Here is a 15,360-nt window from a genome sequence, read left to right on the forward strand (position 1 = left end):
ATTATATACGTTTTCAAATTTTGACATTTCAAATAATAAGGTGATTTAATTATAATAATAATGAGTGCTTTTTCTGTACGTTGTGTGGAGCAGGGCTGATTTTCATGAGCATCATTGGCTGGAATGGAGAGGAAGTAAGGGCAGAGTTCACGCCCACAGCAGTGCACACTAAACATCTGGCCTACACAATTCACCACACTCACGCCTGCTGTCCAGAGGAAATATCATCAGCAGGTGGTCTGCTGACTTGTGGCTGCACGGCAAGCAGCCCAGTGATCAATCCACTGGATGAACAAGACCAATAGATGGCCTCAAGAGAAGATGGCTGAGCCACTCTTTGATTATATTCGACGTATGTACCTTTACCTGTTCTTTCTCTGTTCTCAAAATTCAAATCCTGCATATAGGCTTTTGATGAAAGATCTTTGCTTTTTTTTCAGTATGTTAGCTGTAAAAAGTGATTAATCCCTTTGAAGTAAACAGACTGGTTATAACCTGAGGAGTCAGTAGGCATGCAGCTCTCTGGAAACAATTATCTTTATTTCGTATTAGGCAATGCATTGGATATTCCTGTTGGTTTTAAGGCCTATTACTGGAACATCAGGACAAAGTATGTGCAATAATAAAAAAGTTGAGACAACGAGTTTGATACCAACAGATTGAACTAATCTAGAATGAGAAATCTTATTATGTGTGTATATATATATATATATATATATATATATATATATATATATATATATATATATATATATATATATATATATATATAATTACACCAACACATCAGTGAACACTTTTAAGAAGAAAATGAGACTCCTCTCTCATAAACGTGTTTTAATCTTTATTGGTGATTGCTGGTGCTGCATCACAGCACTTTAGCGCCATCCAGCGAGGACAGATGTGGAGTCTTCTTTGGGGCAAAATGATATGTAAAATAAATTTTTGATGATTGATAATTTTTTGAACATTTTGATAATAATTATATAAATTTGTGTACAATTTTTATGAATGAATCTAATGTTTAGAATATTCTTTTATAAAATGTGTTTTGTTACTATTTATTAAAGTAAAAATATTGTACATTACTATTATATATATATATATATATATATATATATATATATATATATATATATAAGATATAGTGGATTATATATCCAGATTATAGAGATTGAAGATTAGTTATAAGTATACATAAAGGCAAAATAACAAACATAAAAAAATATATATATATATATATATTTATATATATATATATATATATATATATATTTATATATATATATATATATATATATATTTATATATATATATATATATATATACTATATATATATATATATTTCTTTATATACTATATATATATATATATTTTTTATGTCATTATTTTTGCTTTGAAATTACTCATAAGTAACAATCTCTCAATCTTCAATCTCATGTAAACAAAGGCTACATCTCCGAGATCCACTGCATCGTGGGCGTCCATGCATAGCCTGTTTGTTTGGGAAGGAGCGTCTTCTCCCTCAGTTTTCTCTCATAGGACTAGCATGCCAGCGCAGCTCACTCGCTCTGTGATGATGGTGATGAATGATGTACAGTGTGCTGTGATTCCCTCTACGCAGAGGCGGCCTGCTAACCGTATGTCACAGAGCTAGAGAGCTAGAAGGCGAGGGGAGGTGAAGTTCGCCATGGCTTGGCCATATCAGGTGACAATGTGGAAAGTTGTGCCGCCTCAGTTAAATTTCAAACTCGAGAGAATGACAGCGAACGGAAATACAATGAAGCGGACGGAAGACGAAGCGCTGTCGTTCCCGATTATTATGACGATGAGGATGATTTCGACGTTCACGGACGGAGACGGAGACTGCGGCTGTGATGAAGGAAGGTTAAGTCGTTTGATAATCGACCGCAAATAGAGAGCTTGTGTATGTTTACGTGTTTCTGAAACAGAGGCGAATCCGTAAATTAATTGCAAAAACAATTACCACAGTAACATTAGTTTCCTCTAAAATACAAGTTCTCATTTTGTTACTACAAATGAAAAAAAAAAAAAAAAACATGGTAACCAGTAGCCAAGATCTCATAAATAAATACGATAACATTCAGTATACTTCATTTTAAAGTCCTTGTGCCACATATACTTACTATATAATAACTGAGCTACTCAATTACACTCTAATATCCTGGGACAATTCCCTAATCATATTGTTGATTCTTATCACAAATATTCAGTTAAATTATACTCTGTTTGAAGATCTACATTTGTTTATGGTTTGAAAGTAACCCCAATATTTTAACTTTATAATTGTAACTCTAGTGATGTTGCCAGAGTTGTTAATAAACGGTTGTAACTACATATACCGCAGGTGTCATTAATAAATAAATAAAGTAAATCTTCAAAGCAATATTCTGAGAACCATAAAACGTTTTGTAAGTAAGGCTGATAAATTTAGTAACTAAGGTGTTGTAGTGAAATTTGTAGTAAGTATTAAATTTACATTGATGATGTTGTGTGAAACTTTGCTACTTTAGCATTAGCCACCAATAGCATAAACATGCAGTAACTGAAAACAATTGTATTTTCAAAATTTAAAGGAAAAAAAAGTGACTTTTTTTGGGAGAGGGGAAGTAATACTGTAAATAAATAAATTGCAAATGATTTATTAATAAAGTTCTCACCCTTTAACAATTATTATTTAAAAATGGCTAAAATAAATGTTATGTAAGGATGTATGGATTTGTGGCTTTTTTACAGTGGATTGTAGTTTGGGTATTTTGACTTTCATGGCACCTTAAGTAGATTTCTTAGAAAGCAGGTGAGTCTTCACACCTTTAGATGCAATCTATGCTTGTCAACTCAGTCCAGTGAAGTTGTCGCCAGCTCGTTTTTTTCTGTTGTTTACCATTTCCAACAAAACACTAGTATCCCTTCACTCTTTACGGTGCCGCGACTGGACACTTCGATAAACACCGCAGGACTCGTAAGGCTGTATTTTGAGACTGGAAGTATCCTCGGTCTCACCAAATGCAGCTGACATTCCTCAGTTGAGAGCTAGCAAGGTCACAGTCATCAAATCAGCTGCAGCATGTGATACGAAGGAGTGGAATGCCAGTGTAGGCAAGCACTTTTAACTTCACACTCACGCTCTCCAGCAGTCATTCTGGTAATATGATTCAAACTGATGAGATTAGTGTGCCATTTCTTTTCACTTAGCTATGCGTCTAATTGAATTATATGAACTTGTCATATGGAAGTTTGTGGCCATGTTCTTACCTCCTTTTAGATGTTAAATGATGCAGAATACCACTGCTTTGAATGAAATAAAAATGATTTATTCTAAAGCCTTCTCGTGACGTTTCACGCCAAAATGTTCCGTCTCATATAAAAGAAGAAAGTTGTTTTTTATTTTTTAAAAAATACGTTTTCAGGTTTGTAAACATTAGAGCAGCTGCAATTATTTTCAGTAAACATTAGAGCTGTTCTCTTTAGAAGAGCCCTCATGCGCGTCATATTAAAAATGACGATGGACTAGTTATTATTCAGTTGAATACATGATTTTTCTTTTCAGTTTCGCATCTTACCGTTTTGTTCAGATTTGCAGCGCACTGACTAAAGTGGTTAACAGTTTTAGTTGGCTGATGACGGCATACGTTAATCAGGTGTTATTGTGTACTTCTGTAGTCAGTACCTACAGGACATGCCGCTCTCAAGGACGTAATGTGTTGGTTACCAGTGGTTACTAACCACTTGACAAATATGACGTTCAAGATAACCAGAGAGACTGAAATGAAAGTCAAACAGCATAAATATGGGGCCTAATCAAAATGTGAATTTTAGAAAGAACATTTCAGAAGGCATATTTATTTATTTATTTATTTATATTAGTAAAGAAGTTTCTGTCTATAGTATATTACAGTAAACCTAAGTCATTCATTCAGAATGGCTACGTTCACAATAAGTAGCATATTTACTAACCAGTGTGAGTTTCTCATCATCCTATATATAGCAGACGGACGCAAATAATGTCTGTATGCACAAATGACCAAACCAATTTTGCAATTCAGCTGCTCTAGTATTTATCATATTTGTGTCTGGTTCTGTATGGCACAAATTGTTCTTATATTAGTGATTGACGGCACAATCTAATGCCGCAGGTTACTTCAGCGTGTGACTAGACAATTAGTTGAGTGAGTCGGGTTATACCATAAACATAAACTCTCACGTTTACGCTTCTGACTTTTGTAAACGTAAGATTGTCATTCGGTCACTTTATTTTACAGGTCGATGCTTGCCTTTGCCTCAATAAACTGCTTATTACTAATCAGTGAGATGTTTGTTAAAATTTTAGGTATTGGGGAGAATTAGGGATGTAGAATACGGTCATGTCACGAATATGTGATTTATAACTAACTAATAAACAAGCCAATATGTTAATAATGGGCATGCTCATAAATGACTACTTATTAGTCCCTATACTAAAATGTCACTTTTATTCATAACTGAAATGTGTATAAAAAGAAACTTTTATTTGTAATAATAAATCGTCTTTACCGTTACTTTTCCTCAATTTACAGTATTTTTTTTCTTATAAATAATAAATCGTATCGTCGCTCAACTTTTGAACAATGGCGTAAGTTCTTATTATAGCTGTCAATAGCAGTTTGTTTGAAAGCTCAGGTTGGTTTACCATTAACCAGAAATGGCTAATGCACTGTGATTTATGTTGCTCAAGCAGTGTCCTGTGTTTCTCTGTTGTACAGTGCTGGCTTCAGTGATCCGTTTCGCGGTGAGGTGAAACCTCGGATCCTGCTCATGGGCCTGAGGCGAAGCGGAAAGTCTTCCATTCAGAAAGTTGTATTCCACAAGATGTCACCCAGCGAGACACTCTTTCTGGAGAGCACTAATAAGATTTGTCGAGAGGGCGTTTCAAACAGTTCCTTCAATCAGCTTCCAAATCTGGGACTTTCCTGGTCAGATTGATTTCTTCGACCCCATTCGACTACGAGATGATATTTCATGCACAGGGGCTCTCATCTTCGTCATAGACTCTCAGGTGAAATATCGATCTTATCTGTCTGTCTATTTGTTTTCTAAAAACACACTGTAAATATGTTACTGTGTAGGATGATTATGTGGAAGCCTTGAGTAGACTTCACCTGACCGTGGCGAGCCTACAAGGTCAATCCAGACATCAACCAAAAGTGTTCATCCACAAGGTCGATGGGCTTTCAGATGACCACAAAATAGAGAAACAGAGGGACATACATAAAACGCGCTAGCGATGATCTAGCCGATGCTGGTTTAGAACGAATACACTTAAGGTAGGTGTCAAAGCAGATGTTGTGCGGTATTTTTGTAAACATCGGACGTTGGATTTGTTGTAAAATGTTTTATTTCTTTCAGCTTCTACTTGACAAGCATCTATGATCATTCAATATTTGAGGCCTTCAGTAAAGTTGTGCAGAAACTCATCCCTCAACTTCCCACCCTTGAGAATCTGCTCAACATTTTCATATCTGTGAGTAAATGTAATAGTAATAGTTCACTGAGGTACCTCTTTATATCTCAGTTTATCTTATTTTAAGTACGGATAAGCAAAGTAAATCTCTAATCGGTATTGTTGAATTAGTTATGTTCTTGCACAATGACTGGTCATTTAGAAAGTAGCAATTTCTTGCAATTTCTGAGACTATGATTAATTACGATGTCATGGGTGCGATCAATCAATAGGTACCTTTAAAATTAAAGGCAGTTTAATAATGAATAACTTAAAGAGTTTTACTATCGCGAGAAACATGTTAAAGAATGTTATATTTGATGTGTCATGTAAGCGTTCAAACCAGAAAACATAATTTTCAGCCCGCTAAGATTCATATCTGGTCACATTTAGCCATTAGCATGGGTACATTAGCACCGGCCTGTGGTTTGTGCTCGCAGTGTAATGGAAATAATATTCTTACAAAACATGATGATCGCAAAAATAGCCATTATTTATTATGATCTCTCTCAGACGTCATGCGCTTGTGTTTTATGTTGATCAAGGAAGTAATTACATTTAGCAAAACCATAAATACTTTAGAATGTTTTAACTGTAGCCAGCGGGTGGCAGCAGAGGGTAAATTGACATGGTAAAAAGATTGCTACAGACTACAATAACTGAGCAATTTATAGATTTGATATTATGAAGATTGAAATCTCTTAACCATCTGCCATTCGATGCATTGTGATTTTAATCAGTTTTTATGCATGTTGTGATTTCATAGATTGATTCAGATTTACTCTTGAAATGTGTCCCTATAATTATATTCTCCCTGTTAATGTATTTGCGTTAAACACAAGTAATTTCAATCTGTAATAATATATCACAATATCATTGTATTTTTCATCAAATGAAAGCAGCCTTGGTGAGCGTAAGAGAATTGTTTTCACAACCATTAAAAACATTGGAACAGTACAGTAGTGTATAGTATAAATTCACAAATATTGTATTTTTATCGTTTAGCTTTTTGCTAAATGAATAAATTTAATTGTAAAATAGTTTTTATGTAGTAAAAATATTATATAATATAAATGCAATTTAAGGTTTTAAAAATAGCAGTTAAAAATCCACATGGGAAGAGTCACATAACTTGGGAAGAGGCTTTCTAGTCTTTCAACAGCTTTTATAGAATTAGATGTATTTTCTAACAACAGTACTTGCAATGCAGTTGATTACTTGGTTGCGCAATTCATTTCCACTTCAAAGTGTTCTTAGATATGATGTCCCGTTCTGCTGCATTTCTTCTTAAGAATAACAGCTGACCCCTAACCCCGTCCTGTGCTCTCATTGCAGAATTCAGGGATTGAAAAGGCTTTTCTCTTTGATGTGGTCAGTAAGATTTACATAGCAACCGACAGCAGCCCAGTGGATATGCAGACCTATGAATTGTGTTGTGACATGATAGATGTGGTTATCGACATCTCGTGTATCTATGGGTGAGTGATACCGGGTATCCATCCATCCATCCATCCATCCATCCATCCATCCATCCAGTCACATTACGCTACAGAACATGTTCTTATCCCGTAAACAAGAAGCAGCATGGCAAGTCTTGCATCTTATCCCAATAAAAATTCTTTTGTGCCATACATCCAAAAAAATGTAACACTCCTCATTCAATCAACTTGTTTCCCTATAGCCGTTGTTGGCTGGGATTTAATCTTTTGTGGATTAGTAGCATATAACTTGGGGATATGTAAACTCTGGCTGTAAACATTGGAAGGGCAGAGAGTGGCACCTCAGCGCCATTGACCCAGATTGTCCTGTAATTTGACGGGACACAGCAGTCTGGGTAAGGTACAGGAACACAGGCCTGACCTGGGGCCCCTACATATGTCGGTTCGCGGTGGGCTGCAAGAGCAGATGTCTTTCTGATGAATAGGAGAGCAGGCAGGACAGTTAACCCTGCGAAAATGTAGCCTTAGTCTATAAGTGAATGGACTGTAATAGTTCACCCATAAATGAATATTTCCTGATTATTTACTCCCCTCCCAATCCATCCAAAATTCAAATTTTCTGCCAAAGAGAAGTGAAGGTTTTTGAGAGAAAGCATCTTTCTACATCTAATACAAGTGAGCGGGGCTCAAAAGGAGACCATTTTTGATGGTTAAAAATCCATATTTAGGCAGCTTCAAAGTTATCCACAAGACACACAAGGCTCTTCTGTAGTGAAGCGATCAGTCATTTTCAGATAAAATAAAAAATGACATACTTTTTAACTATAAATGCTCGCTTTGTCCAGCTCAGTTTAAGAGAAATGTGCAAAGACTACATGTCGATCGCCCTCCACACTGTAAAATAGGCCAAAACAACTATTTCAAATGATTTTGAAGCTCAGCCCTACCTCTTTGATCCTGAGCACATGGATGATGGAGGAGGATGACATAGCAGCACAAGCCTCATAAGCTAGAATACGCACATGCATGGATAATTTTGAACAACAGACTGACTCCATTATCCAGCGGCGACCATTCAACTTTTGAGAAGGCCATTATTTGTCAGCTGGGGTTGTGTGGATTACTTTGAAGCTGCCTGAATAGGGATTTTGGACCATCAAAAATGGTCTGCAACTCCATCTCTACTTCTCCAACTTCAAAATTGTCCAACATAGTTGTTTTTTGACTGCTTTAGAGTGTGAAGGGTGCTTGACATGTAGCCTTTGCATGTATTGCTCTTAAAGGATTACCCCACACCAAAATAAACATTTTGTCATTAATGACTTACCCCATGTTATTCCAAACCTGTAAAAGCTTTGTTCGTCTTCTAGAACACAATTTGAGATATTTTGGATGAAAACCAGTCGGTTTTGTGACTGTCCCATTGACTGCCAAGTAATGAACACTGACAAGGCCCAGAAAATGATGAAAGACCTCAGAATAGTCCATCTGCCGTATTCTCATTGCTTCACAAGATTCTGATTGAACCGTTGATGGCAGAGTATACCAATGTTGTCTTTCATATTTTTCTGGACTTTGTCTGTGTTCGATACTTGACAGTGGAACAGTTCAGAAGACGAACAAAACTTTTACAGGTGTCGTATCACATAGGGGTAAGTGATTAAAGACAAAATGTTCATTTTAGTGGTGTATCCCTTAAACAGAACAATTATAGCTATAAAGTATATCTTTCTTTCATTCATTTGCTCGTTCATTCATTTTATGGAAATAACTGAATGTTTTGCTAAAGAAGACCCTTATTTTCTTGTAGATTACTTTCTGTCTAAATTTTGGACCGTTCAAAAATGGTCTACAATGAATCATATTCACTAGCATTAGATGGAGCAAAATCCTAGAACGTTTTCCTCCAAAACTTTAATTCCTATTTAATTGAAGAAAGAGAGTCCTACACATCTTGAATGGACCCAATGTGAACTATGTATTCCTGTAAGCCACAAGATGGTCATGTCAGTTCAGCCCGTATCTGCTTGACAGCTTGTGCATTAATTTGTAGTATATGGCTTTTATTTAGATTTGGCGAGCTGCTTTGGAATAAATTTCCGCAATCCTTGTATGTAACTCATTGAAATTAATAAGTCTCTTATTTGTTCCCTATTCATCATATTGACATTGATTACAGTGTTCTCCGTTTCAGGAAGCTCCAAATTACATGCTTTATTATGTCGCCTCAATTTGTTCATCATCTTTTCCATTACTTTCTTTTTGTGTGAAAATATTTATATATTTGTAACATCCATGCATAATAGCATAAATTTGTTTGGTTATAAAAGCGGAGGATTATGACAGGGCATCTGTTCATTTGATAATTATGATATGAATCAACATCTGTTCCATGCTGCACAATTTTTCAGCTGTATGCAGTCTGTTCTTAAGCTGAATTGGGAAAGTGTCTTCCTGATGGAGCAGTACTTAACACCGCTCCGTGCCCTCAGAAGAAGCCGCCCGTCAGGGGACATATGTTCATTATGTGCATTCATCACACAAATTGAAGGACAAGTGCAAAATAAAAAAATAAAAAATTCCATGAGATGTCTCTGGAACTGCAGAGACCTGGGAAGGCACGATGAGAGATGGTTGTGCTTTGTTTTTATTGTTGTCATTTTTCATGCAGGTTGACTGGAGATGAGGCAGGAACTCCGTATGATAAAGAATCCATGGCCATAATCCACTTGAACAACACTACGGTCATGTACCTAAAAGAGGTTACCAAATTTCTTGCCCTGGTGTGTTTCCTCAGGAAGAGAGTTTTGAGAGGAAAGGTGAGCTTTCTGCACATCATGCTACGTGTTTGGTGCGATGTTCGTTCTATCTGCCTTTTTCCATGGCTGGTTTTCACATGCAGAAGTAATCTCAAGAGCTATAGAGTCTTCATAACGCGAGTCAATTATTAAAGTCCAATTATAAAATAGCTGTTTTCTCTAGCAGGGGTTTTGTATGTTGGTTTCCATCATCTAGTTTTAAAGGGAGTTTGTTTAATATTTCATATACCACTATTCAAAAGTTTGGGGTTGGAAAGTTTTTTTATATTATTATTAATACCTTTACTCGGTAAGGATGCATTAAATTGTTTAAAACTGGCAGTTAAGACATTGTTAAAGAAAAAAAACTATTTCAAATAAATGCTGTTCTTTTGAACTTTGTATTCATCAAAGAATTCCAAAAAAAATCACTGTTGGTGTTTTCAACGCTAAATAATAAATAAGCAATATTTCTTCAGCAGCATATTGGTAGGATTTCTGAAGGTTCGTGTGACATTGAAGACTGGAGTAATGATGCTTTGTTACCAGAAATGAAACGCATTTTAAAAAAGTTTTCTGTATTTTTGATCAAATAAATTCAGTTTAGGTGAACCTAAGAGACTCTGAAATCTGGAGAGCATATCAACCTAAAATTTTAAACAGTAGTGTAAAAGCACACACATGTAAGTTTTTTTATGCTTAACACTTTAAGGTTTGTTCCGATACAGAAAACAAACTGAAAAAGGTAAAAAAAAACCTGTGACAGCTATAAGATTAATTATAATCTTTACAGCCAATATTCTGTGATAAATTGCACTGGTGACAGTTTCAAAAAAAAAAAAAAGCTAAAAGAAAAACAGCGTGTCTCAAAATGTTTATTAACCATTAACATTTCCTTCTAGTAATCATCATGCAGCACATGTGATTCTATAGGGATTGCAGTAAAGTCCTAAAGATCAGCTTTGGCCTACAGCTGTTTTAACAATTACTGCTACGCTGCATTTGTCTTAAATCAGTCAGAAAAGAACCTGCTGATGTAAAGCGGCATTCGCATGAGAGAATGGGATAATTAGTGGAATCCTTGGGAGGCTAATGAAAATTGAAATATTCATGCTAGGAATTACTAAGGGAGTTAGAGAGAGTATCATGAGCTATCTTGTTAGTCAACGGGGAAACACAAGCCGTACTGTAGATTTGCACTGGCTTCTTGGATGACACAAATGTTTCTGCTTTCTTAATATATAAAAAAATTTTCACACTATATTTAACTGAAATGATCAATACTTTAACGCAACTCTAAAAAAAAAAAGGTAAATCGATAGGAAAGCTGTTCAAACTGAATATTTAATCATTTGTGGTTTTATAAAGCCTCTCAGTTGGCACCTGTCGAGCGGTACTGTATGTTTTACGTCTAGCTTTCAAAGTATATCCGTATGTAGGTGTTAGTAAATGTTTTATGTCGATTTTTTTTTCTTTCTCTGGATCAAAGCTAAATGACATATCTTGTTACGCGTGGTCATAATCTTAACTCAAAGTGCATTTATGCAGTGATCCAATTTGGGAACGGGTCGAACGACTTTCCTGCCGCAGGCTAATTACACTCATCTTTGCTCTCGCAGGAGGACTTATCGACTACAATTTCCACTGTTTCAAGAAAGCCATAGAGGAGGTGTTTGACGTGCGCTTGAAAGTGCAGAGAAATCGGAAGCTTCTGAGCCAGAGGAGGTGGAGCAGGCAGACCGTGCCAAATGGGACTCAGGTGCATCCTCATTGAAGAGCATTGAAAGCTCTCTGGTCTGTTACAGTGACTCCAGAGAGAAGGCTTCACAGACTTCGCTTGTGCTTTGAATCATCTTCAGGGCCACTTGCTGCTCTTCAGCAATCCAAAATACCTATATAGATCCTGTTGTGCTTTAAATATCTTGCACAGCTGACTTAGCTGTTCATGCTAAGTTTTTTTTGTTGTTTTCAGTAATATTTTTTACTCAAAATCAATCAACTGTGCTTGAGTTTCTCACAAAATACACGGTAAAAGCCATTTCCAAAATCACGAGCGCAAGATCATACAGTACTTTTGCCATAATTTTACAGTAAGGCATTAACATCAAACTTAATTTCAAACCTCATTTAACTTCAAACTTTAAATTCATTTTAATTGCTTAAAATGTCAAATAATGCCCTCTTTAGTTCATAATTATTTGTTTTATTGCACCTGCTGATTTTTACTTTGTCATTTATGGTTAAATAGATATTCAAAATTCATATATTTGTCATTTAAGTTTGTCAGCTACATTTTCAGGGCTAATTACTGTTCTTCAGAAATCTAAATAGTGCATTAAATATATTGCACAACTAACGTAGCTGTCTGTATTTTAACCGCTTACAAAGAATGCAACTTTTTTTATTTTCATTTATATTTTTTACTTAAGAAATATCAGTGCTAAAAGTACTTTTTTTGTTAAAATAAAAAAAGAAGGAAAAAAAAGTAACTCATTTAATTTGTTAATTTTAATTCATAATTATTCACTCCTTTATTTCATTTGTGGTCTTATTTAACATGATTTTTTTGTCTGTTTATTTCCTTAAAATTGTGATTTATGTGTGTCAGCGACTTTTAACTTTTTGTCAGCGAAGTTAACAAGCAAGCATATGATTGGTTGTTTTGCATATACCAGTGGTTCTCAATCAAGAAGCAGTGACCCAGGCTTTCAGTAAACTTCTTAACAACTTGAAACAGTGATTTATTATATATATATATATATATATATATATATATATATATATATATATATATATATATATATATATATATTATTAATAATAATATTTAATGATTTCCACTCCCTGATAACTACTTTCCGTTTGCAAAAAATGCAAAAACAAAACTGCTTATAAAATAAAATGTTGGCCTCCAAAAAGGTTGAGAACTACTTGCATATGCAGTTGCCATATTGTATACATTTTAGGCATACAAATATATGCTAATTTGCAGCATATTTATTTATTTATTTATATTGTAAAAAAAAAAAGTGCTTTTGTTTAAAAAAAAAAAAAGTCTCTTTCTTTATCTCACAACTGCAAAAATATACTTTTTTTTTTAAATTTCACAACAGCGTATCTTAATTAATCCAGAATTCAAAACGACTAAATTTAACCGAATGCAAGAAGTGTTGATTGACTCACAGACACACTTCCCTTTCCAGGCCATCTGCACTTAGCTTTTGCTCGCAAGGAACAATTAACTTCTTTGGCGTCACAGGAAGTACAAGGTCCCGCCTCCGCCCCGGCTCTAATATCATGTAACTGATTTCATCGGTTGGTGTGTGTTGCCAGGGTTTTAATGCGTGTGCAGTGGAAGCGTCTCGCTGCGGGGTTAGAGCACCAGCGCTAATCCCAGGGGATACCTTTGCTTCGGCAATGAAGGCTGATGGGTAAATCTCATGAGGTCAGAGCCGCTTGCAAGAGCTGCTCCTCTCTGGATGGACACTAAATCATCTGTAGTGAAACTACAATGTGTTATGTAAGACAATTTCATGTTTAGTATTATAATCTCTATCAGCGGGCCAAACGCTATTTACTCAGCGAGAGCAGGGACGCATCTGTGACTGAGGGCTTTTCCTTTTGTGCTTGTGTGTTGTTCAGGCACATGGGCGAAGTGAAGAACTTGAAGCTCTCTCTCTCTCTTAGTGCAAATATTTTAAAATCTAAGAAGCATGCTTTACTTCTTAGGAAGCATTTTTAATAGCGCCCGCTGTTGCCACGTCAAACCCAGTGTAATTTAAATCTATCAGCCGTAGTTCTCAGTCAGAACTAGTCAGCTGCTATAGTGAACGTACCAATCAGAGGCTGTCATACAGGATTAGATTGCTTCAAGACTTAAGCTGTCGCTCCACATCAAGAAAAGGCTTTAGGGGCTCTTCACAAGGCCTTCATTGATTGGGTGAAAAGAGAGCAGTCTTCATGTAACTTGTGCTGTCAGACATGAAGTACACATCAGACACATGTCAAGTTATCCAGATACTTCCGCTCTCACTTATCCTAGTGCACATACACAATTGACGGATTTTCAATGTATATTTAAGCTTCTTAGTTGTGTGTTGCTTCTTATCGTGCAACATGATTTAAACAAAAAAAAATTGGTTTGTAGAAGTTTACAATAATGGTTCATTTGTTGGGAAATGTCGTCCCAAACCCTTAAGACCTTTGTTCATCTTCGAACGCAGATTTTGGGAAGAAATCAGGAACTATCTGACCCTCCATAGGTAGCAACACAACTGAAGTGATCCAGGTCCAGAAACGTAGCAAATACATCGAAACAGTCCATGTGACATCAGTGACTCACATTCAGTTTTTGCACAGTGCCTACGGGAAAGTGTGCGTATGCATTGTGATCCTGTCTAAAATGTCAGAATTAGAGTCTAAACGAAAAAATATATATATTACAGTAATCCACAAGCAATCCACACAACTCTAGTCTGTCAATTGATTTCTTGTGAAGTGAAAAGTTATGTGTTTAAGACATTTTCAACTTCAAACTTCTGCTTTCGGATAAAATGTAAGTCCTTGTTTTCTCCAGTGGGAAAAAAGTATTGTTGTTCTGATCGGGAATAAAATACGTACAGATCAAACACTGTTTATTAGTCAAAACAATTCTAAACAAATTGGGAGAGGACAATTGGGAATGGACTTTTTAGAGTAAGCGGTATTATGAATTATAAACTGAATCATTTTAACCAGCTGTGACGGGTTAAAAATAATAATGGATTATTGTATACGGCACCCATTCAATGGACGTAATGCTAAATGTGTCAATTTTTGAAAAAGGGACTCATAAGGCTTTATTGTAATGAACAATGCTATGTCATTAAAATATAAATAAAAGTTTACTGACATTCCTAACACTTTGAATGTCACCTACTATATCTAGAAACATCTTTTTCTTTTGTAAAAACACTTGTGCATTTTTAACTAACTAGCTCTTTCGTTCATTTGAGTTTCACATTTCAGATGAAAGTCTGAGAGAGCGGATGATCTGAAGTCCAGAAGAAGTCTCTTCAGTTTCAACCTCTCTTAAAAGTAATCTTTGTTGTTGCATAACTATTGGCCTGATCAACAGCCCCAGATTCAGTGACGAGTGAGGACAGCCCAGCATCCAGCCTGCGTTTCATTGACCTCGCTTTTTCCCTAACGGAATGGAAAAGTTGAAGGAAAAACAGCAGATCTGACTTGTGGATTTACCTCCCGCTGACACATGAATATGCAGCCTGAATATTATTATTAACAATTCAGAAGTGCCTCATTAAAGATAACTTATAATTTAGGCTCACAGCATCCAGCAAATCTAAGAACCATTTAAATTTTTCAGGAACCGAGGCAAACATTCAATTTAATGATAAATTAACAATTTAACAATTGAATCTTATTTTTTTGTGACCTATTTTCAAATTTCAACGATGCCACGATTTGTTTGCAACCCCACCTACCCCCCGCGATAGGGAAATGAAGGTCGCACTAAAAAGCATTTCAATATGCTTAAATAAATGAACAAAGAACTTTTAAATGTGATGAAAACATGAAAAGAATTATGGACGTTTTAAATCACTTTTTTATATTCCCTTGTAT

At 35.5% G+C, this 15,360-nt stretch overlaps 1 protein-coding gene across 1 annotated transcript; it reads left to right on the forward strand.

Moving 5' to 3' along the window:
• The first annotated feature begins 1,550 nt into the window (after nt 1-1,550).
• On the forward strand, nt 1,551-11,561 carry rragd (ras-related GTP binding D). The gene is given in 14 exon segments (XM_043263222.1): nt 1,551-1,641; nt 1,740-1,845; nt 1,847-1,888; nt 4,765-4,945; nt 4,947-5,057; nt 5,128-5,168; nt 5,170-5,198; nt 5,201-5,271; nt 5,273-5,325; nt 5,408-5,522; nt 6,837-6,979; nt 9,612-9,733; nt 9,736-9,759; nt 11,361-11,561. Coding segments are annotated over 14 exon segments (1,281 nt in total). The 3' UTR covers nt 11,513-11,561.
• The last annotated feature ends 3,799 nt before the right edge of the window (nt 11,562-15,360 follow it).

Source organism: Puntigrus tetrazona, chromosome 17, assembly GCF_018831695.1.
Source record: "Puntigrus tetrazona isolate hp1 chromosome 17, ASM1883169v1, whole genome shotgun sequence".
NCBI classification, from domain to species: domain Eukaryota; kingdom Metazoa; phylum Chordata; class Actinopteri; order Cypriniformes; family Cyprinidae; genus Puntigrus; species Puntigrus tetrazona.